At 39.7% G+C, this 21,983-nt stretch overlaps 1 protein-coding gene across 2 annotated transcripts; it reads left to right on the top strand.

Moving 5' to 3' along the window:
* The first annotated feature begins 491 nt into the window (after window positions 1-491).
* On the top strand, window positions 492-20,901 carry kdr (kinase insert domain receptor (a type III receptor tyrosine kinase)). 2 transcript variants are annotated; one of them, XM_030083348.1, is made up of 30 exons: window positions 492-675; window positions 2,283-2,376; window positions 2,474-2,676; window positions 2,963-3,084; window positions 3,944-4,109; window positions 5,377-5,516; window positions 5,882-6,065; window positions 6,884-7,004; window positions 7,123-7,289; window positions 7,367-7,523; window positions 8,701-8,821; window positions 9,156-9,267; window positions 9,378-9,722; window positions 9,917-10,063; window positions 10,155-10,286; window positions 14,558-14,664; window positions 15,033-15,168; window positions 15,949-16,053; window positions 16,135-16,248; window positions 16,456-16,544; window positions 16,727-16,889; window positions 17,001-17,092; window positions 17,177-17,299; window positions 17,399-17,510; window positions 17,595-17,694; window positions 18,093-18,198; window positions 18,314-18,456; window positions 18,546-18,633; window positions 19,927-20,012; window positions 20,125-20,901. In XM_030083348.1, exons 1-30 carry the CDS (start codon window positions 609-611, stop codon window positions 20,339-20,341), a joined length of 4,059 nt encoding a protein of 1,352 aa, XP_029939208.1. In that variant the 5' UTR covers window positions 492-608; the 3' UTR covers window positions 20,342-20,901. The 2 variants fall into 2 exon arrangements, with proteins under 2 accessions (XP_029939208.1, XP_029939207.1); XM_030083347.1 differs by having other exon boundaries at window positions 3,941-4,109.
* The last annotated feature ends 1,082 nt before the right edge of the window (window positions 20,902-21,983 follow it).

Raw genomic sequence — 21,983 nt, 5'->3', positions numbered from 1 at the left:
TGTACATTACATCACAGTGTTTAAGTCAGTACTGCACTTCATTTGTGAAAATGTATGCAAATAAGTAATAAGTATAATGCAAAGATCCCTGACAAATGTGCCTTCACTTTGTGTATACACACACACACACACACACACACACACACACACACACACACACACACACACATATATATATATATATATATATATATATATATATATATATATATATATATATATATATATATATATATATATATATATAAATTATTTACACAAAGCTGTAAAAAGTTGTCATGAAAGTTCATTTTGAGTCCCTCTTGGATGTGGTGGGGCGAAGTGACGCCCCTCCTACTCCAGGCCGTGGAGCCGGAGCGCCTCTCCTCATCTTTATCCTCATCCTCAGCAGCCGGGATCGGAGCTACATGGTGGAAGAGCGCAGAGGCATCCGTTTTTGTTTTTTTGTTTTTTTTTTTTTTTTACTTTTTTTAATGACTTGTAGACTTGTTTAGAGTTTAAATATGAATCGGCAGATGTTAATGGTTTCCTAACGGAGCATTAGAAACGGATTTGGAGAAACGTATTTAAAGGACTTTGGAAGAAACTTTGTCCATGTCTTCTGCTGGATGATGGCGCAGGCAGTCTCCATCTCTCTACTGCTGCACTTTATTCTGGGAATCACTTGTGTCGCAGGTAAGATAAAGTAACCAAATTATCATCCTCTTAAAAAAAAGAGAAACGTGTTAAAAAATTGCCTTCATATTCTTCAAAACTTTTCTGTTTCACTAATTTGAATTTGAAAAACTCGTACCCTAAAAATAAAAGTTGTATTTCTAAGTAATTAGTGTTTCGATTGAGCGTGACACATTTATTTTGATTTCAAAGGAAAAGTAGCCCATCTGAGGGTCAAAATTTTCCCTTTGTTTAAAAATTGCATCGAAGACATTAACAGCTTTAAACAAAAATAACCTTTTTCCATTTCCAAATTGTGTGTAATTGTATAATATTATCAGACAGAAATCAATACTTGACATCTTGAATTAAACTCCATGATGAGACAACCTGCTTCAGTGAACCCTAACTGTGACAAATTCATATTACTGAGGAGAGGATGTGAAAACTTGAAAGATTAAGCCTTCAAAAAACGTGCAACCTGATAAACAGTAATGTTTTTCCAACACAAGAAATGGAGACACTCACTCTGGCAACAGAAATGAAAGAAAAAAACTTTTTTTTAAAGGTTGGTCTTACTCTTTCCCTAAAAGAAATGGTATAGATTTAAGAGAGTATTAAATATGAACATTTTAAACTTTCAATTTAAAGTTGCCATTATTCTCAGATTATTATGTCACAGATTATTATGTTCTGTTTCTGAGCTAATTGAGATGAAATGGGACTGTATATGTTCCATGAACTAACATGAAAAAAATTTTAAATGGCTGGTGTGTGTATGTGCGTTTGTGTGTGTGTTTAATCCACTTTATCTGTGTTATTCTGTTGTTAGGATTTGGTCTTTGCTTCACATAGTTGTGAAAAACTGCTGCAGTCCTTGTTTATCATTACACTGAAAAAATTACATTATCTGGATGTTTTGCTTTGAGGAGTTTTAATTCTTGAGTTTTTACTTTGTAGCAATCCAGTGGTATTTAAATTAGAATTGATAAAAACATGAAATTAGGCTAACTTTTCCTTCTTGATTTTTCTGTACTCCTTGCAGAGTGTAAAAATATTTAAAGTTAGATGATTAGGGTTTGTCTAAGCAAAAAGAAAAACAAAAGAAAAGAAAAAGTGGGACAGCGTATCAAGAAAATGAGGCCAATCTGAAAAATAACAGAAAAGTATTATTGCTGAATGGTGAGGTTTGATACTTTGTTGATCACGTTGACCTTTTTTGTAATACACAATGGGCTTTAGGGCCTCACAGGGAGGCGGTGAGCTGCTTGTATCCTCAGAAACAGGAACCCCACCTAGGCCACACTGTTCTGGGCCTATTGAGCCTGACCCGGCCCATCTTCCCCTGCTTCCTGTTTTGACACAGCTCCAGCATTTGCTTCAGCAGTGGAAAAATGACCCAGAGTAGCATTACAACCAATTGCAAAACGTCCTGAGTTTTTCCCCTCTCCTGCATGGCACTTTGAATTTCATGTTTTTCACTTCATGACCTGATTCAATTTCAATTTGATAAATGTTTTTGACCATGGTCTCTGGTCCCCTAATGTTGCTGGTATTTGTTTGCACTGAACTCATTTCTGACTGTGTTTTTACTCTTGCTTTCATGGACCGTTGTTAATTTTTCTCAGCAATTGAATTGAAGTTCATGCCTGATCCACCAAAACTGAACATCTATGGCACCTATAGGATGAACAGATCTGACAACTTCGAACTAACTTGCAGGTATGCAGAAGCATCCTCTACAGCACGTCATTCATTAACCCCGAAACAGACTGTGTATCTTTCAATAACAGTGTGTCACTGGTTCCTTTTGGGGCAGAGGTCACCACTTCCTGAGGTGGACCACCCCTCCAACAAGCAGTCGTTTCTCCACCAGCGACTGCAGCGGATCAGGACTCTTCTGCACAACACTGACAATCACCAACGCAACGGTCAATGAAACTGGACAGTATCAGTGCTCCTACAGAGACCTGAAAGTTGAAGATGGCAAGACTTCAGTGGCCCTTTACATTTTTGTGAACGGTATAATTTATTTACACTTCTAATCAAGTGTGTTTTTGCATGTAAAGCAGCGTGATTTTTGTGTATCATGTCGTATATGAATCCAAAAAATATTCAAAGAACTTCATACATTGCTGTGGGAAAAAGTAGTGAACTTTTTTTTCAACATACTATTGTGAGTACATGAACTTTGAACAATTAATGGAAAAAAAAAAAAATCAGTTATATTTTTCCTTCTGGCTGAGGAGCCAATGATCTTGGACTTATTAAATGTTGTGTTATCTAATTCAGTCTGCTTTTATTTCAGATTACAAGGTGCCATTTGTTCCATCTGAAAAGGAGTATGAGGTGGTTTTCATCCGTGAAGGAGAACGTGTGGTGATCCCGTGCCGAGGCTCCGTGGAAGATCTTAATGTCACTCTCAACACTGTAAGAAGCAATGTTTATGATGTTTTCCTTAGAAGTGGGAATTCTGTAGGTCCAACATCATGATAGCAAGTGGAGATTTAGATGTACGAAGGTTTCTTTTATTAATTTTACAGTCTTTGAACTTTAATAAATACAATTATTATGGGTAATAATTTGCAATAATTATGCAGGATTTTAATAAACATTTGTTCTTCAAAGATGTCATATTGCAAATCTATAAGGGGAGTGCATGGTTTGGCAAATGCACTTGTACCACTTCTGAGAGTGCATCTTATTGAGCCCATTTTCATTTGACTTCTGAAACCTCTTCAGGTGGAAATTTTTAATCGTAGTTTCCATTTTATATCAAAGGTACTGCCACGATTGTCTGATTAACCATAGTTGAAGCATTAGATATCTCTTCCAAACCCGCTAAAACACTGATTATAACTGAAGATATAAGGTTTTACTTAATTCAATTCATTTTTTTAAGAAGTTTACTTAGTGGAGTTATCTTAAAGTATCTAGTTTGACTGCAGTTAAACTTCCATCGTAGCCTCACCAACTGTTATTTTATGGTTTTATTTTATGGTTATTTAACCTACAATAGCAATTACAAGTGTATTAGTCTTATTTGTTTGTCTGATAAGTTGCAACTAGAGTTTAAATTTGATTTACCTGAGATGAGACTTTATAGAAAAAAGTTACGATGTAATCTCAGTATTGACTATCCTTTTATCCAGTTGCCATCTATTTGAAATCAGTTTATGAAAATCATTTACTTTCACCGCTGTGCTTTATACATATCCAGATAGGCCAGCTCACTTCCAATATATGGTGTGTTTGGCCAAAATTAGTAAATTTTTGCCTCTGTCAGAAGTATCCCATCAAGGAGCTTCGTCCTGATGGGAAGGACTCTCTGTGGGACGCCAGGACGGGCTTCACGGTTCCCTCTCACCTGATCAGCTATGCCGGGGTGGTGTCCTGCCAGACTCAAATCGGAAATGAGACTTTCAGGTCTCCGCTCTACATTGTGGCTGTTGTTGGTAAGATGGAAAAACACACAGCAGGATAAATCAGTTATGTAATCTGTGGATGCAATTTATGAATCCATTTTTTTCTAACCTAAGCTTAGAGTCTTTCAAATAGTAATTATTGATAGTATTGGCTATGCTGCAAGGAAATTGATACAATTACTACAAACACAATGTATATGTACTTGTGCGTGTGTGTGTGTGTTTGTGGTTATTTTATTTCTGTGTTCACGGGGCCTGATCACTGGAAGCACAGTAGTTATGGGATCCGAGCCAACCTGTGGAACCCGGCCTGCATTACTCACATCTATTTACATGTTTTTAAGGTTAAGATATGGTTTTTGATTCAAAGCAATACATCGGCAAGGTTAGGAGGGCTAGTGAATGCAATGTGTTGACAGAAAAGCTCTAAAAAGTACCACAAGTCTATGTTAACTTGTCTTATCCATTTGCGCTCATGGGTCCAAACCTTTGAGCTGGACTTCACAGTGTTTTGCCAGTTTTCAGGGTGAGGCTTTTGATTAGAAACAGTGCCTAATCCTGAGCACCGTGAGCTTTCATTTGGCTGGAATTTTGCAGATAGTCAACTAAGGAGAGTGTGCAAATAGGGTTTTTGTGTACAGTTGACCACGTTTACAGGAAAGTGATCGTCTGGAAAACTGGTATCTCTTCTGTGTTTGCGTATTCACAAGAAACACAAAATGAAATCTGATAGTTTGGACTTGGATGTGTTGGCGGATGAGGTTATCTGAGCATTACTGCAAATAAATATGGATTTGGCAAAAACAGAACAAAACAAAACTCATAGATGCGAGTAAAGGCAAGCACAGACATCGAAATTTAGCAATGATTGCAAGATTTACGAATCAATCCAACAGAAACAATCAAGTTTGCAAATAAATGTTGTGGCAGGCCAGCTGAGGAAATGCTTCTCACCGTGAACATAGCAGCATCTCTGCTAAAGGCTGAATCAATGTACTCTTCCTGTTCAAAACTGTTAGAAACAGATGTAATCCTAAACACATCAAACTTTTCCAGATGTTGCAGATCATCTTGTATGTTCTACATTAAACCATAACCATAAATTCCTCTCAGTATCACTCTCTGGTCCATATGCCTGATATTCGACATTCATGAAGGCAAACACGCTGAATGGTTAATACTGAATGGAAACAGACCAGAGGAGCACCGAGTGAGCGAGTCAAAGCAGAGAGTCTGGAGTCTCAGAAGAACAATAGGCTGTGGACTGACTGCCGTGTCTTCCCTCCCTTTTCCGCAGGATACAAGATTTATGACCTCACCCTGACCCCCATGCAGGAGAGACTGTCTGTGGGGGAGCGGCTAATACTCAGCTGCACTGCCCACACCGAGCTCAACGTTGGCATCGAGTTCAACTGGACGCATTCTAGCGGGGCCCTGGTCAGTCCGCAGTGTTTTCTGTTATGTCTTGAAATGATTTCAGTGAACTCGGTTGGCCATGTCCATGGCCAGTGTGTGTTAGCACAGAGAACAAACTGAAACACAACAAAAGTTATATCTCATTATTTTGTCTTGTGTCATATTTGTGACTTCCTGCTTTGAGGAATTTGTTAGTTTTATCAGCAGGATTAGGTCTTTTTTTTTTTTTGTTTTAATCATGCCCCTCTCTAAAGAGGAGTGTTTGGTTCCCTAAACCAACATATCAAACTTGAACTCTTTAACAACACTGTCCACACACACACATAAGTAAGTCAAATACTAGTATATCTGTGTGAGTGCCAGTCCTTTGTGTCTCCTTCTGTCAGTCCTCTTTGAATGGTTCGAGGCTGTCACATGCCGTGTCCCATAAGAAGAAGCTGTGGAACTCTCTGGAGCTCTCCAACACGCTCACCGTGGAGAACGTGACGCTGGACCACACTGGAGAGTTTACCTGCACGGCTTCCAGCGGCCAGATGGACAAAAGTGCTTCAGCTTATCTTAAAGTTTATGGTGGGTGCAAAGAAACTACAATCTTGTAGTGGTCCACTCTCACTTTGTGGCTGTTGTACCGTATGTTGCCATTAATTTCATCTTTGGTTTACAGTTTTCAAGTAAAATGTATTTTTCCTTTGTAGAGATAGAAACCATGAAATGCTTTCACTTGATTACATTTGATTTTCATATACATTTTAAATAACAACCTGATATGTACAAGAGTCCACAAATAAGAACATACCAACATATAATTATTTATGATATCTCAAAACTGAAATTGCACCACAAAATGAATATTTTTACATTTATTGTGGATTAGATAATTACACTGTGATATATTTTATGAGGTGGTCACCTCTTACACAATGTTATTTCTATGGTCTTAATGTTTTATCAAACGAAAACACTCAGAATGTGTTTCTGGATGGGATTTACTGCTCATGAAACAATTAACTCAGCAGTAGATAAGTTGGTTCACGTATTAGGACATTACCACATTTCTTGTTTCAAATTATTTCAAATTTTAAATCTTTACCAATCAGACTTTAATGATCCTTTTGAAAACATTGACGTCAAACATGATCGTTTTGAGCAATTTCTTTTCTGCATTGAAAATTTCGGTGAACTTGGCAAAGCAGATTTTCATGGTTCCCCAATACAAAGTGATTAAAATAGATAATTAGTTGAATAACAGACTTTTAATGTTGTGTTGTGTAGTAATACTTTCTATCTTGTATCACAGCTAGTTCACTAAATGTTAGATGAAAACTAGAACATTTAAAAATTTGTCACTGTGTCACTAATATGACTGTGTGCTTGTCCTGTGTGTCCAGAAAAACCTTTCATTTATATGAAGGAGCCTTGGACGGAGGTATGGGAAGTGAATGTGGCTGATCAAACATCTACTGTGATCCCTGTCAAGTACTCGGCTTACCCTGAACCCGACTTTAGATGGTGTGTTCACAGCATTTCTAGCCATAAGTAGTCACACTTATTTTTTATTTGATAATTCAAAAGTCATGAATTGCCCTTTAAAGGAGATTTTCTGACATTGCTCTGCTCTTTTGACCAGGTTAAAAAATGGTAAAAATTTAAAAGACGACTACAGAATAAAACAGAAAAGTGACGCGTTGATCATCCGTGGCGTCACAGAAATGGACGCTGGGAATTACACCGTGGTCCTGATCAACAGGAAAACCAAAGAGGTGCAGAGGCGGTCTTTCCGGCTGCTGGTCAACGGTTTGTATGCTTCTGTATTTCTGTATATCTGCTGCACACATTTGAATGGAAAGTGTAACGAAAGCTTTCTCGTGCAGTGCCTCCACACATCATTGAGAAGGAAGTGGCAGTGGACACTGACGTGTACCCTCATGGCAGCAGTCCCACCCTGAGGTGCACAGCTCGGGGGATACCCACACCTGCACAGATTCACTGGCAGTGGATGTCCAAGGAGGACTGTCCAGAAGCCTTTTCGTAAGTTTTCCTGCCTCACTGTTTGTGTGTGAATGAGTTAAAAACAGCGGGGTGATGGGTGTGTTGGTAAGTGGGAGCTTTCCTTTGTGTGCCCAACGTGACCGCTTGTTTCTCGGCCACTCATTGTTAACAGGTTGTTGATTTAGGAGAGAAATAGCTGCTTTTGTATTGTTGACGAAAACAAGAGAAGAGACAATGACATTGCACTCTGACCCGATGCAAATCAGCGGATGTGATTCGTTCGATTCACAATGTCCATTTTTAGATGGAAATCTGACAATTTTGTGTGCTCTTTGGATCGGCTGTGTAGTTTGTACACAACATGTTACACAACAGTTACACAACAACCTCACGAGGTGTGTGTGTGTGTGTGTGTGTGTGTGTGTGTGTGTGTGTGTGTGTGTGTGTGTGTGTGTGTGTAAGGGAGAAAGGGAGAGACAGGACCAGTGGCAGGTTCCTTATCTTCTGCCAACACTTCTGAGGGCTTCCTCTGTCCTGCTCTACGTTTCCTGTTGTTCCTGTCTTGTACTTTTTTTATTGTTGTAAAGCGCTTCTTCCTGCTCAAGCTGCTTTTCTGATAGTACTCACTCTTTCCCCTTTAATCATATCTCATTTTCAAATCATGTTTTTTAAGACAGTATTGCAAAAAGTTTGATTTACTGTTCATTTCAATTTTCCATGCTTGTAATTTTGTGTGACTGCAGTTTTAAGTGCACCTCAGCTTAGTAAAAATAAAATGCAAAGCGCTAACATAGTCCTTTAGTTTTAGACACGTCAATATGTGATCCTATAAGTCTTAATATCAGAAATAAATTTGTTTTGCAAAGTGTGAGAAGACAGAATGTAATGATATGAAATTTTTTGAACACTGCAATAACAAAATTCTTCTGAGTTATGAGTAGCTCAATAATGACAGCATAAACCCACCAGAGAAATTAAACTTTTTTAAAATTTATTTTCAATAAACTGTGGTCATGAACGACAATGCTGTGTTTTTTTGTTGTTGTTTTTTTTAATTAATTTGTCATTGGTAATGACTGTATGGTGTATTAAGACAAAAAAATGTGAAAGCTTTGTCTAAGTCTGCAGATTTTCAGTTTTTTTTTTAAGTTTAAAATACAGAAGGAAACATGTCAGAAATTTGAATTTCATGTGTTTCCTACACTTCTTTTTTCAGATCTGGGCTGATTAAGTCCGAGGCACAGCTGAGGCAGTGCACGGGATGGAAAGATATCAACAACAACACTGGTCACAACCATGTTGAGCGCATCACAAATGACACCAATCACACTCAGAAGGTGAATGATTCCTTCTTTATCTTTAAAAAAATATACTTTTATTGCAGATCCCTTAGTTTGTTTAGTACTTTCTTTATATGCTATTTATTCCAATTAATCCTATGTATTCTTTTGTTTAACTTTAAGTCTTTTCATCAATTCTATGACTTTATTTTGTACTGAATGGGACTGAGCATTGTTCTATTATTATTTTAGCACAATGACCACAATTATTCTATTATATTCAATTCTGTTTGGTTCATCCTGCTGTTTTCTGCAAAAATGCAACATTTTTACATTAGAAATTCATTAATAATATCTATATTAATTATCAACCATAAATATGTTTCTTCAGAAAAGTATGAGCTCCTTAAAGATTCAGAAAGCAGAGGCCCATGCCCTCTACAGATGCACGGCCGCAAACAAAGTCGGAAAGGATTCTCGTGTAATCTTTTTCCATGTGACACGTGAGTGCGGTCCTTCCCCTCTCTACACGTGGAACCCATCATGTCTGTGAACTGATGTTCGGTACCCACGTTGTCGTCTCTCAATCTCCCCAATATTTCCACCCTGCTAGGTGGCCTTGAGGTCAGCATGTCTCCTTCTAACCAGCCTTTGGAAGAAGACCATGTGGTCCTGCAGTGTAAGGCGGACAGGCTGATCTATGGAAACCTCGCCTGGTTTCGAGTCACAAACACGTCCGAGTCGGAACATGTTGCATCAGTGCAGCCCTGCCGCTCTGTGGCCCTGGAGCAAAGGCCTCTATCGCAGGTGGTGCATTCTACACTGCAGGGAACCAATGTCACCCTGGAGCTGTCCCTGCCCAATGCATCCCGCCATGATGAGGGTCTGTATGCCTGTCAGGTGGAAAACATCAAAACTGGGGAGAGAACCTGCCTGCTGCGCAGACTTTCCCTCAAAGGTAATTAAATCTCTTTTTGAAATTACTAATTTGTTCAGGGAAATCAATCATTTTCTTACAAACCACACTATTGCAGATCTGCAAATGTCTATTTTTTAGAGAACGTTCATATGACCTAATCTTGGTGGTCAACCTCATATCAACAAAAAGTTACGTTTCATTATTTTTTTTACTTACATTCTTGTAATTTACAGACCTTGAGGCTGCAAGAATCCTCAATAATTTCACTGACCAAAAAGTCAACGTGAGTGCAACAATCACTCTCCTCTGTGAGGCCTCTGGGACGCCAAACCCGACAGTCATTTGGACCAAAAACAACCACAGTGTGGTGGAGGGATCAGGTGGGATTTGCCTTGTTGCACTGAAAACTGATTCAGTGGAGGATCAACGAACCTTTGTAGTCATCACGCTAATTCTCTGGGTTGCCTTCAGGCGTGATTCTTGGCCGGCACAACCGCACTTTGACAATTCAGCGAGTGAAGGGGGAGGACAGAGGACAGTACACCTGCACTGCGTGTAACACTCGCGGCTGTGACACCGCACAGGTGAATCTGACGACTGAAGGTGAGTGTCAGCCTAAACTTCTACCCGGTAACTGATCTTAGTGTGGTTGTTATTCCAATTTGAATTTTCAAATTCATTTTTATTGCATCAATCAATACACAATCATCCCAAGGCACATTTACAGGAAAATTCTTCCTGTTTCACATGAAGAAGCATCGGTAACAGTGGACAGGACAAACTGGATCAAGCCTTTGCAGAACCAGACTCAGAGGTGGTTTCTTTCAGCTGTTAGGGATAGGAGATAAAAATAGGGAAAACAATAAGACAGGCACAGGGAGCAACAGGCAAACAGACAAATTCCCAAATTGCCAGTCTACTAGCTGTCGATGTGATGGGTGCAGGAAGCTCAGACCACCAACTTTCACTTACTGTCAGAGATCCTGCCATGAGGGAGACAGAGAGAGAGAATGTTATTGATGCTGTCATGTAATAGTGAAACATGACTCTGTGCAGAGAGAGAAGGGAGCTCTGTACAGTCAAGGTCTCTGAGCAGTCTAAACCTAAAGCAGCTTAACTCGAAAATGGCCCGGGGATGCCAAACTGAAAGATGAATTAATTCTTAATATTGTAAAGTCTGACCTTAAAACTAGTGACTGTGTTGTGTGTAAATGATCTGTATGTGTTTTATATGACTATTACAAAAAAGTGACTTTGTAGTAACGAAATGCTATGCTGGTCTCTCATTCTGTAACGTAATCCAAACAATGATTACAATTTGATATAAAAAAATGTGAAATGTGTTTGATGTATGCTGCCTGGGTCTCAGTTTTGTGGTGATGTGTACTGCAGACCAGAGAGCAATCTTCAGTTTCTGTCATGGCTGTTAACTCTGGTTTTACTCAGTGTCGGTCAGACCTTCTTCCTGAGCAGAAATAGGCGGGAGGCAAAACTAATATTTAAAACTTTTTTGACTGCAGAAGTGTAATAAAGGCAAATTAAAAACGTGACACAAACTTCAGTGAGCTTCGAGCTCTTTATTGTTTCAAGTTGCAACATTTAACTAAATCCATTTTTTAATATGGTTTGTTGTCATCTCAATGAACACATTTCAGTAGTTACATAGAAAAATGTCTCCTCTGGTTTTCCATCCAATCTTTATCTCAATGCATCATTTTTCATCATCATGCCAAACACTGATTATATCTTTGCAGCTCACATACTACTCACAAAGACATTTTTTTTCCTGGCCTGACATTTTCAGTGATTCACAACACAATATTTTAAATATCAAAGATATTGAGTAAGAATAACTTTGCTTCCGCGTGGCAGGAAGTTGACCTAGTTAAACGCACATCCTCCTAGGAGTTTCTAAATCCAAAACAATGAGGAGGGAGCAAGACAAAGACGGAGGCCAGCCCTGCCCCTGCTCTCCGGTCCTCCTCCCTCTGTCCCGAGCTCGGACACAGCAACAAACAAACAAATGCGCTAACTAGGGTCTACGTGACCTCTTCCCCGCCAGCAGAATGCAGACCCAGTTGGTTCTGCCAGCTCTGTTAACGAGGGAGGGTTGAACCAATGAGAAACTGGCTGAACATTATCAGAGCACACAGAACAGACAACGAGAAAAGGAGTTTTAAATATTTGTCATTTCTTGATTTACGATTGACTCTTTTGAAATGTTATCATCTTACTTAGTTGCAAATCAAAAGTATTACTTAGTAAAGTGCAACATGTTCATCTTTTCTCCCTGGATTAGTCTTTCCTTTATATCCTGCACATGACTGTATCGTTACATCGTGTCACATTAGTTGTCAAAGTGTTTGCCCGTCTAATGACTGATTCACTCACTACATTCCCCTTAGAGTATTTGAGTTAGCTGGACGACGACAGTTGGTAACAATGGTTCCCAAACTTTTTCTTCCCGTTTAACTGTCACAAATACCAGCCTTTTCAGAAGCTGCATTTGGACATTCACATGCTCAAATTTTTATATTGACACTCCACTGAACTTCTTTTTAACATATGTATGCCCAACACAAACTGAAAATGGAACATTTAAAAACTCACTTCAGTAGTGAAATGCTTAAAATCCTTTTTTTTAATATTATATTTCAGCTTTCATATTTCAGTCCTTTTAACATTTCTTCTAAAAGTTGCCCCCTGTGCAAAAATAGCTTTCAATGCGCTGACAAAGGAAAAATACAATACAAAATGTGAAACAGGCATCACTGTGAAACAAAGGAATTCATGTGCATAAATTTAAATTGCACAGAATACGGTGGTACTTACTTGCGTCTGACACGATCCCCAAGATTCCAAAATTGTTTCTGTTAGAAACAGAGGGTGCAGATGTAGGAGCAGCCTCTGTTTGTCAGTCATGTTGTCATATGTCTGTTTATTAATTTGTCCTGTAAGACGTGAATAAAGCACTTATATTTTGTTGTTTTGGTACTCTAAAAAGAGGGATTGTTTTATATCATATACTGCAGAAATTTTAAATTAGGCGTCATGGTTAAATTGAGAGGCATTAGATTACGTTGCTGCTTCATGTATCATACATAACACAAGTTTAGAATGTCTTCACTTTCCATTTTTTTTTCTTTTAAAGAGTAAATCCAGACCGAGAAAACATTCTGAAAAATACACACGCTAAAGAACGAAGACAGTCTGAAAACTATCATAGCCAGTATCAACCCACTGAAACGGTTCCTGGTCAGTCCCTCGGCCAAATCGCCGTCTGCAGAAACAGTCCAACGCAGCGTACAGTGACACTGCTACAGCAGTGATGGAGTGCGTTGTCTTTGGCAGCAGTTTTTGCTGCAGACTCCTGATCATTTGTTATGACTAGATAAAATATCAGTTTGCTTACAGTCCAGATTCCAGCAGTCTCCTTCCTTCAGCAGTCTGAACAGAGACATACACGTGTCTACAGGCCAAAGACAACACAAACATGTCTGAACTCGCGCGGCCCTCCCAAGACACGTCACAGACACGACACTCGACATACCTCTGTGGCCGTCCTGTTTCTTTCCATGAACAATGGCCTTCTTTTTTTGAGCATATCATTTTTATTACTATTTTATTTCTTCTAAAGTAATCTTTGAAATTGCATGTCAAGCAGAGTTGGTCAATGTGAAATTTATTTTCCCCAAGGAACAATTTGTAAGCCATCAACAAAACACGAATAACAGAGAAAATATAAAAGCAACATACAGATACTAACCAGTCTATAGCTTTTAAGCAGAACAATGTCAGCAGGAACAAGACTTTTTTTTTCTGTTTGAGTCTGTTGGATCTAAACATTGGAAAACTGAGTCAACTATGAAGAGGGGAGGTCAGTGAGGATTGCCTTTACTCGCTGAAGTGTGGGATTTTCCAACATGCGACCACACCCTCCACTCTGTTTTTGGTTTTCAGGGGTGAGATACCAACAACAAATAAAAATGTCACAACAGATTTAAAACAACTTCAGGAAATCATTCTGTGGAAATAACAATTTACAAAGAAGCTCCTGCATTTTTCTGTAACGGTGCATGCACTGTGAGATAACTCTCATCAACATGGGTTTCAATCTGGAACCTGAATATCTGTTAAGACATAGACACAGAAAAATGTATTTTTAGGGTTCATGGCACCTTGATGCTGATGAAGGAAAACTTTTCAGGACAAGGCTATGATCAAGGTCAATTTCATTTATAACAGAAATGGTCACTGTGTTGTTAAATCCAAATGAGCTGTTTTTTGGTAAAAGTTGAGACGTTTTTTTTTCTAGAACTCAGATATTGTTTTAAAGGACTTTGGTAAATGCAAACATATCAGGTTGATTTCATGGTAAAAGCTTCAAAGAATAACTATGAGAAAAAAAGAACGTTTTTTTTTAAATAGATATTTTTATTGACATTTTTAGATTGCAAAGATACACAACGAACAATTAAAGCTTTTTTAATATATATGGTGCTTTTTTTTAAAGGCATGTTAACCTTTTTTGGTGGTTCTTAATTAGTGGAAATGAGCAGATTAGGAATTTGATCATATATCTAAAATGATCACTTTTGAATTCATACAACTGTGCTGCTTCAGTATTGATATCTTTTGTGTAGAGCTGCTGTAATCCTTCTAATATAGCCCTGAATTATCCTCAAAGAGAAGAAAACATAATGAGGGAGTTTTGACAATGTAAGGAGGAGAAAGTTTTGATTCTTGTGCTCAAATAAAGGGAGTGAAAGACAAAAACTTAAATACTCAATTAAAGTACAGATATTTATCTACAGTATTAAAGTGAAAATTATTTATAAATTGCCACTTCTGGCACTTGTTTGTGTGTCTCCCAGGTGCAGAGGAAAAAACTAACGTGGAGCTGATTGTTCCTATTGGCTCAGTGGTGATCGCCATGTTTTTCTGGTTACTGATTGTCTTTGTCATCCGTGGAAGAAAGAGAGTAAGTGCCTCCTCATCCTCACTGTCATCCACACTTTTGCTGCTAATGAATAATAATATTAAAACACACACACACATGCACAAGTACACACAGTTACTGTGGGCCTGTGTGATTGATTGGAAGCGAGTGGTCTGGCTCTCAGCGGCTCCTCTCCTTTGTATCCAGAAACAACGAGGCCACTCTGTTCCCATAAGTCACGTAGGCCCACAAAACCGACTGGGCCTCTTTTATTGAAGGGGCACCAGAATCAGTACAAAATTTCAGTGCAGCTTTACACTGGTTGACAGAAAGAACTGACACAGACAGTTGCTCTACCCTTAAAAACTCTGCTCCACTGTTCAAAATGTCTGTTTTAATCCTTGCTTTAGCCAAACGGAGGAGATCTGAAGACTGGCTACTTGTCCATGATTCTCGACTCAGAGGACATGCCCATGGACGAGCAGTGTGAGAGGCTCACGTATGATGCCAACAAATGGGAGTTTCCACGGGACAGGCTGAAGCTGGGTGAGACAGGAATCAGAAATCAGAACGCTGATGGAATGGGATGGGGCAACAGTGCACAGAATCAGGAGATATTTTATGGATATGTGCACCGAGTGTTTTCAGTCCCAGCTCAGTGTTTCCTCCCTGTGGAGGAAGAGAAGCAGTGATGGTTTACAACAGATTTTCATTAACAGGCATTTGTCAAAGTTCAGTCGAAATCCAGTTATCTTTTTCCATGCATATTGGTGGCTGCTTATTATGAGACTGGGGATTCTTTTGAAAAGTTAATATCTGAAAATAATGACAATGTCGATGTGTCACAGTGCCTCAGGCCAGAAATAAGGCCACAACTTGGTTCACATTTTATTACAGTGGCTATAATGTCGTCAACACTGTTCAATGCTGATAAAGTCCTGATTTACAAGTAAACCAATTTTCACCCAAGAGTTTTTTTCTAAGTATTCAGTTATTGAACCAATAAAAAAAGAGAGAATTCAACATGTCTGTGGAGGCAAAAACAAGTAGCCCTGAGTGAAAATATGCACCAAAGATAAAAAAAATGCCACGAATTATTGTACAAAACTAGTTTTGTGTGAAACAGTAACTTTAATGTCATTGTGGCTGTAGGGCCATTCCCTTTCTATATGGAGCAATCACATTTTTATATTTATCATAATTCTCTGTTAAAAATGAAAGTGAACGTTCGCATGACAAGTGGTGTTGATAAAGTCTGTACCCAGGGAAGAACATTTTCTTTGCAAGTGTTTTGTGTATGTCTTTGACACACACTTTACATCGCAGGTGACCCACTGGGACGAGGGGCGTTCGGTCAGGTGGTAGAAGCAGCTGCCTTCGGCATAGAGAAAGCCACCACCTGCACAACTGTTGCAGTCAAGATGCTTAAGGGTGAGTGTGTCGTCCTGTTTGTTTCATTTAATGAAAGCTTTCAAACATCCTGCGTTAGCATTACCGCTCTGCGTTCTCCAGAGGGAGCCACAACCAGTGAGTACCGAGCGTTGATGTCGGAGCTGAAAATTCTCATCCACATTGGACACCACCTCAATGTTGTCAACCTGCTGGGGGCCTGTACGAAGCCTGGAGGTCAGTCACAGCCACACGAGCTTCTGTACTGCCCCGAGAAAGGACGCTGATAAACATACCACGCATTTGTTCACCTTCAACCAACTGGTGGTGTTTTGTGTCGACAAAGAATCATCATTTTCATTATTTGACGTACACACGTCAGCTGGTGTAGTGTAAGGTGGAGCGGCCGCTCATCTCTTTGTTTTTTGGTTTGTTTTTCTGCAGGGCCGCTGATGGTGATTGTTGAGTACTGTAAACATGGAAATCTCTCCAGCTACCTGAAGAGCAAGCGAGGAGAGTACAGCCCCTACAAGGTAAATGACGGGCCAGCAGATCTCATCCATTTCTCTTATGTGTCTGCAGGCCACACAACTGTGCTCAGTCCCAGTACTGTAGAATATTTCACTGCAGACCTGTCTAGCTCTAGTTCATACAAATCATACTGTTCTCTTGTCTTTCATCTAAAATGATTATTTCACTGCACTGTGGCAAACAGAGAAAACGAGTGGACAGCCAGAGGTGGACCCGTGCAGAGGAGGATGTGACTGAGGGGGATCTTGGTTTGGGGAAGATTGCCCAGCTGGACATCTGCACAGGGACGGCGGTGTGCTCCAGCGCAGGAGACGCAGCTTCAGGCAGCACTGTGGAAATGCAGCAAGGTGCTGAAAACAAACTGCTGTGATACAGTTTACCCTGTTTTGGGCAGAAATTTGATTTTGGACTGCTAAGGAGTCATATTTCTCATTATGATATATGATGCATGATTCCAGAAAGTTCAGATTACGACCATCTGACCATGGAGGACCTGATAAGTTACAGCTTCCAGGTGGCCAAAGGAATGGAGTTTCTATCATCTCGCAAGGTGAGACCATCAATACTTCCCTGTGTACATAAAGTAGATGAATCTGAAGGTGATATTCACTCCTTGATGCTCTTTACCCTGTAGTGCATCCACAGAGATCTGGCAGCCAGAAACATTCTGCTGTCTGAGAACAACGTGGTGAAAATTTGTGATTTTGGCCTCGCCCGAGATGTCTACAAAGATCCTGACTATGTTCGCAAGGGAGATGTGAGTTCATCAAGTGATGTACAGGCATTCAGTCTTATAATTGGGATCAGTGTAAGCATGGACTAAGTTTTCTCTGTTTTCTTTCTCTTTGTGTTACAGGCTCGCCTCCCTCTGAAGTGGATGGCTCCTGAGACCATATTTGACCGGGTGTACACCACACAAAGTGACGTTTGGTCCTTCGGCGTCCTTCTCTGGGAGATCTTTTCTTTGGGTAAAGCTGCTAATGATCACACAGCACAGGATATATGAGGATCTCTGTTTAGTTGTAACTTACATTGTGTTATTTCTCCTTCAGGGGCTTCTCCCTATCCGGGTGTTTGCATTGATGAGTCTTTCTGCAGGAGGCTGCGGGAAGGCACTAGGATGAGGCCACCGGAATACGCCACCACCGAGATGTAAGCAGAGCGCTGACATGGGGCAGATTTTATATTAAATTTTACAGATTCACATTCTTCCTCTCCCCCATTCCCACTTTAAAATAAGCTCTCAACATTTATACTGCCTTTCTAAAACTAAAGCTACAAAGTGTAGAAACAAATAGAAACAAAGAGCAGGCACTTGAAAAACATATTGAAAGAGGTATTTAAAGCAAGGGGATAGCTAAATGATATGATTTTGTTTGTTGTTTGTACTTAAAAGGGAACAGTGAGGGCAAAGATTAAGTCTGATTTCCTCTTATCAGAATGACCTGATTTGCTCAGTGTAGTGGCAGTACTGACATCTAAAGTCTCTGAAGCTTATTTCTTTGTTTCAATTATAGTTTTTTGATTGAAAGCCATGACTGTGTTCACAGATATCAGACCATGTTGGACTGCTGGCTGGATCGTCCTACAGACAGACCGACATTTGCTGACCTGGTGGAGCACCTGGGTAACCTGCTGCAGGCCAGTGCACAACAGGTCTGTTCTGATCTGACCAAAAGACTACATTTACCATGAAATATCTTGACTTTAGTCCATATTTGTATTTCTAATGTGTGGTGTTTATCCTAAAAAAAAATGTTTTGATTATCAGGATGGGAAGGACTACATCCCACTGACAGCAGTTGAAGCAGAAGTGAGTCCGATGGCCCCTGAACCGCGAAGCCTCTACAACAGGCCCCAGAGTGGGGTGAACATGGAGGCTCAGCTTCATTATGACAGCCCATCATCTCTTGGGTATGTACGACTCTCTCAGCCGGGAACTGCTGTCACTTCTGCATCTTCAACCTGCATCGTTTCTTCATGGGCTCCTTTTTTTTGTACAGACTCTCCCAACAACAGAGTGAGAGGTACAGTCGGCCTCTGAGCGTGAAGACCTTCGAAGACATACCTCTGGTGCAGAGCAGCGTCATGGTGAGAATCTGCACCGTCGGCAACTCTTTCATAAAATCCCTGGAGTTGAATATTTTCCCCTTTAACTCTATTAACAGGAGGGTTGCTCTTGGGGGACAAGTCTGAATGCTCTGAGACAAATACAAAGTGATGTAGGAATGTGAATAATGTGGACCATTTATCCAATTCAGATACCTGCACTCTGACATTTTATGCCACACATATAAAATATACAAAACACAAGAAAAGAGAGGAAAGACTCCATATTATGAGAATATAATCATTAAAAATTTTTGACCCAAAATTCAGCAAAAGATTTTATTTCAAATGATTAAGTAGAGAGAAATGTAGTCCTAAAACATTTAAAATTAAGTATAAGCTTGTTTAAATTTGTTATTACAACCACATGAGACAAGAGTTTATCCACTGAGCCACAACAACTACTTGAATACAAGATGTTCAGCATGTTCAACATCAAGAAAAGCGTTCACTTGACCTCACCCCTCTGCGGCGCAATTTGATGTTTGTTCCATTTTTTGACGAGTGGGCATGAAAACGAAAAAGCAATCGCCACTTTTTTTTTCTTTTTAGTTATGTCACAAAATGTACAACTCAAAGAAGAAAGAGAAAATGCAGTTTGGATGATAATTAATGATAATTAATTTTGTGAGTCACATAATACAGCCATAACCTTCAAATGAAAAAGTATTTGTGAATGTTACATTTTATCATAAATTTGATATTTCAATTGGAATTTTGCTCCTTGCTTGCAGTCGGATCTTTTGAAAGTTAAATTGTACTGTCATTTTCTTTTTCGTTTCAGTTAAGTATCAGAATAAGCAGTCTTGAAGATGAAAATGAAAGTGCAGTTTGATGATTGATTATTAATTTCATTTATGAGTCAAAAATGCAGTTTCTTCCTGAACATTTCTTTTAATAAATTTTAATTATATTTTTACTCTATTTTTGCTTCCATAATGTAGTGCTATTAAGATAAATTTTTTTCAGGGTGGAAGTATACTGCTTTCCTAATTTGTCTCAATCAATTGCCTGGAAATATTTCCAACCAATCAGCCAATCAGTTACAAGTCGATGGAATGGTGGTAAGTATGTGACACAAAAATAGGCCTTCATACAACAAGAGTTTGGTCTGGACAGAAAAAAAATAGACTGCAGGTTGATACTGAAAGCGATTGCGCAAAGCTGACTGTACTATCTTACTTACATGAAAACCAAACAGCATGAATGCAGCACGATGCCTTCGTGCGATGTGACAAACACCAGTGTTTATTCAGTTTGTTGGGACTTCTGCAGGAGGGTCACACAGACAGCGGTATGGGCTTCTCACAAGAGGAGGTGAAGAGCTTGAACCAGCACCTACCAACTACACCCAACTTCAGGTAAAGACTGAAGTGCACCCATTTTAATTTTACAATCACATAATTCAGAAAAAAAATTGCTCCTGTGGATAACTTTTAAATGTCATGTATTTGTCCTGGTTTGCCTCCTCAGTCAGCTGCTGCGCTGTAAGAGTAAGGAGTCTCTGGAGTCTGAGTCTTCCAATCAGACCAGTGGATATCAGTCTGGGTACCACTCCGACGACACAGACACCCCCATCTACGCCAATGAGGAGATGATCATGAAGCACAACATGCTGAGTAAACCCCCTCTGCCTAAGACGCCTGAGAAATTCAGCTTGGAGATCCGCTACAGCACTCCGCCTGTCTGACCCCTCAGTCCCAGTCTTTTTACTGTACAGTATTTGTTTACTCTATCCAGGTATCTACATCTAGAAACATTGTCCACAATGCACATGGCAGAACTGGGTTACGCTCCACCGTTGAGATATTTTCACAGGAGATAACTTATGAAGTTATCTGGGATAAATGAAGGTTGTATGATAAGTTTGTCAGAGCAGCTCTCTTTGGACAGCCGGAGGAATGCTATCATGTTTACACAGCAAGTCAAATCTGTCGGAGGAGCCCAAACAGGGGGGCACGCCCACGTCCTGAGGCCCCATCCACCCTCTTCCGCTACTGCAGGAAATGGTATCTGGAATTTTTAGATAATTGAATCAGCAAATGTTCTCTTTTTTTCCTTCATTATGGTTGTTCTTTTCGGTTGGCACTGCATGGCCAATCAGGAGACTGTTCTCCCCAAAATAATGTTTCTAGAGTCACATTTGTACAGCTACTTTATTCATAATACTTGCAATATTTTATTGAAAGTGTATCACTAAACCTATAATAAAGTTACCTAGTTTTATAGAATAAAGTTACTCACAAATTACCGCAGTCTCTGTTCTTGTGTGTTAAATCACGTTTCTGCATCACAGCCCTGATAAATCAAGAGTGTTTTTGTATGTTTCTTTGTATGTTTCATGTCTCATTTCCTTTCTGTGTGTTATTCTCCAAGCAAACAATGCTTTCTCAGCCTTGGTGTGTGGGAGATAAAACTCGCGTGTGTGTGTGTGTGTGTGTGTGTGTGTGTGTGTGTGTGTGTGTGTGTGTGTGTGTGTGTGTGTGTGTGTGTGTGTGTGTGTGTGTGTCCATTGCCCATAATAGCCCTGCCAAGGTCAGCGGGGTCCACTTAATTTTGTAGAAAGCAAAGTCGTGCCGTCACACTATGGCCAGTGGTAGATGCTGGACTTGAGAGCAGCAGGTGTTCAGAGTCTGTCTGATTGGCTGATGAATCGGAGGCATGCGAACAGAATGTATTTTGTCTGTAATCACGGACAGCACGCAGAGTTAATAATAGCAAACTGGAGGAAATGACTGAGGAGCTGTTGTCAAACTTCCACATGTAAGTCCTGTGGGTTAAATTTAGAAACATCTGCTAATTACTGCTGAAGGATGTCTGCATACACAGTATACACAGTAGGTTGAAATACTGATTTGGTGTTCCATATAGCTTTTCTAATTATTTAACATTGCCGTTTTGATCTTTAATAATACAGACTACAAGAACATAACAACATAATCCTCAGTTTTGCCAGTATTAACACTTGTCAAGGGAATTTTAGCGATTCATGAACAACAGTTCCCTCTGCTGTGTTTGATATGCAACTGCATGCTCATTTGCACTCTCTCTCTCTCTCTCTCTCACACACACACACACACACACACACTCACAATACTAATGGATGAGCACAATGGAAAAGATCGAGCTGTCATGTGAATATCAAAATATTTCTAAAACCACTGACTGCCAGATGTTTGATCAGAAGACAGACATGGAAGCAGGATTGTACCAGAAGCTTTACCCAGTACAGGAATTCACAGTTATTTCCTTGGGACCGGAGCATCAGGCCGCAGGCAGGAAATACCTGTCACTAGGACACTTTAACCATTTCTGTGGAGGTGCAGAAGCAC

Source organism: Salarias fasciatus, chromosome 23, assembly GCF_902148845.1.
Source record: "Salarias fasciatus chromosome 23, fSalaFa1.1, whole genome shotgun sequence".
NCBI classification, from domain to species: domain Eukaryota; kingdom Metazoa; phylum Chordata; class Actinopteri; order Blenniiformes; family Blenniidae; genus Salarias; species Salarias fasciatus.
The sequence above is the reverse complement of the archived record's forward strand: the minus strand, read 5'-3'. Positions and strand labels throughout refer to the sequence as shown.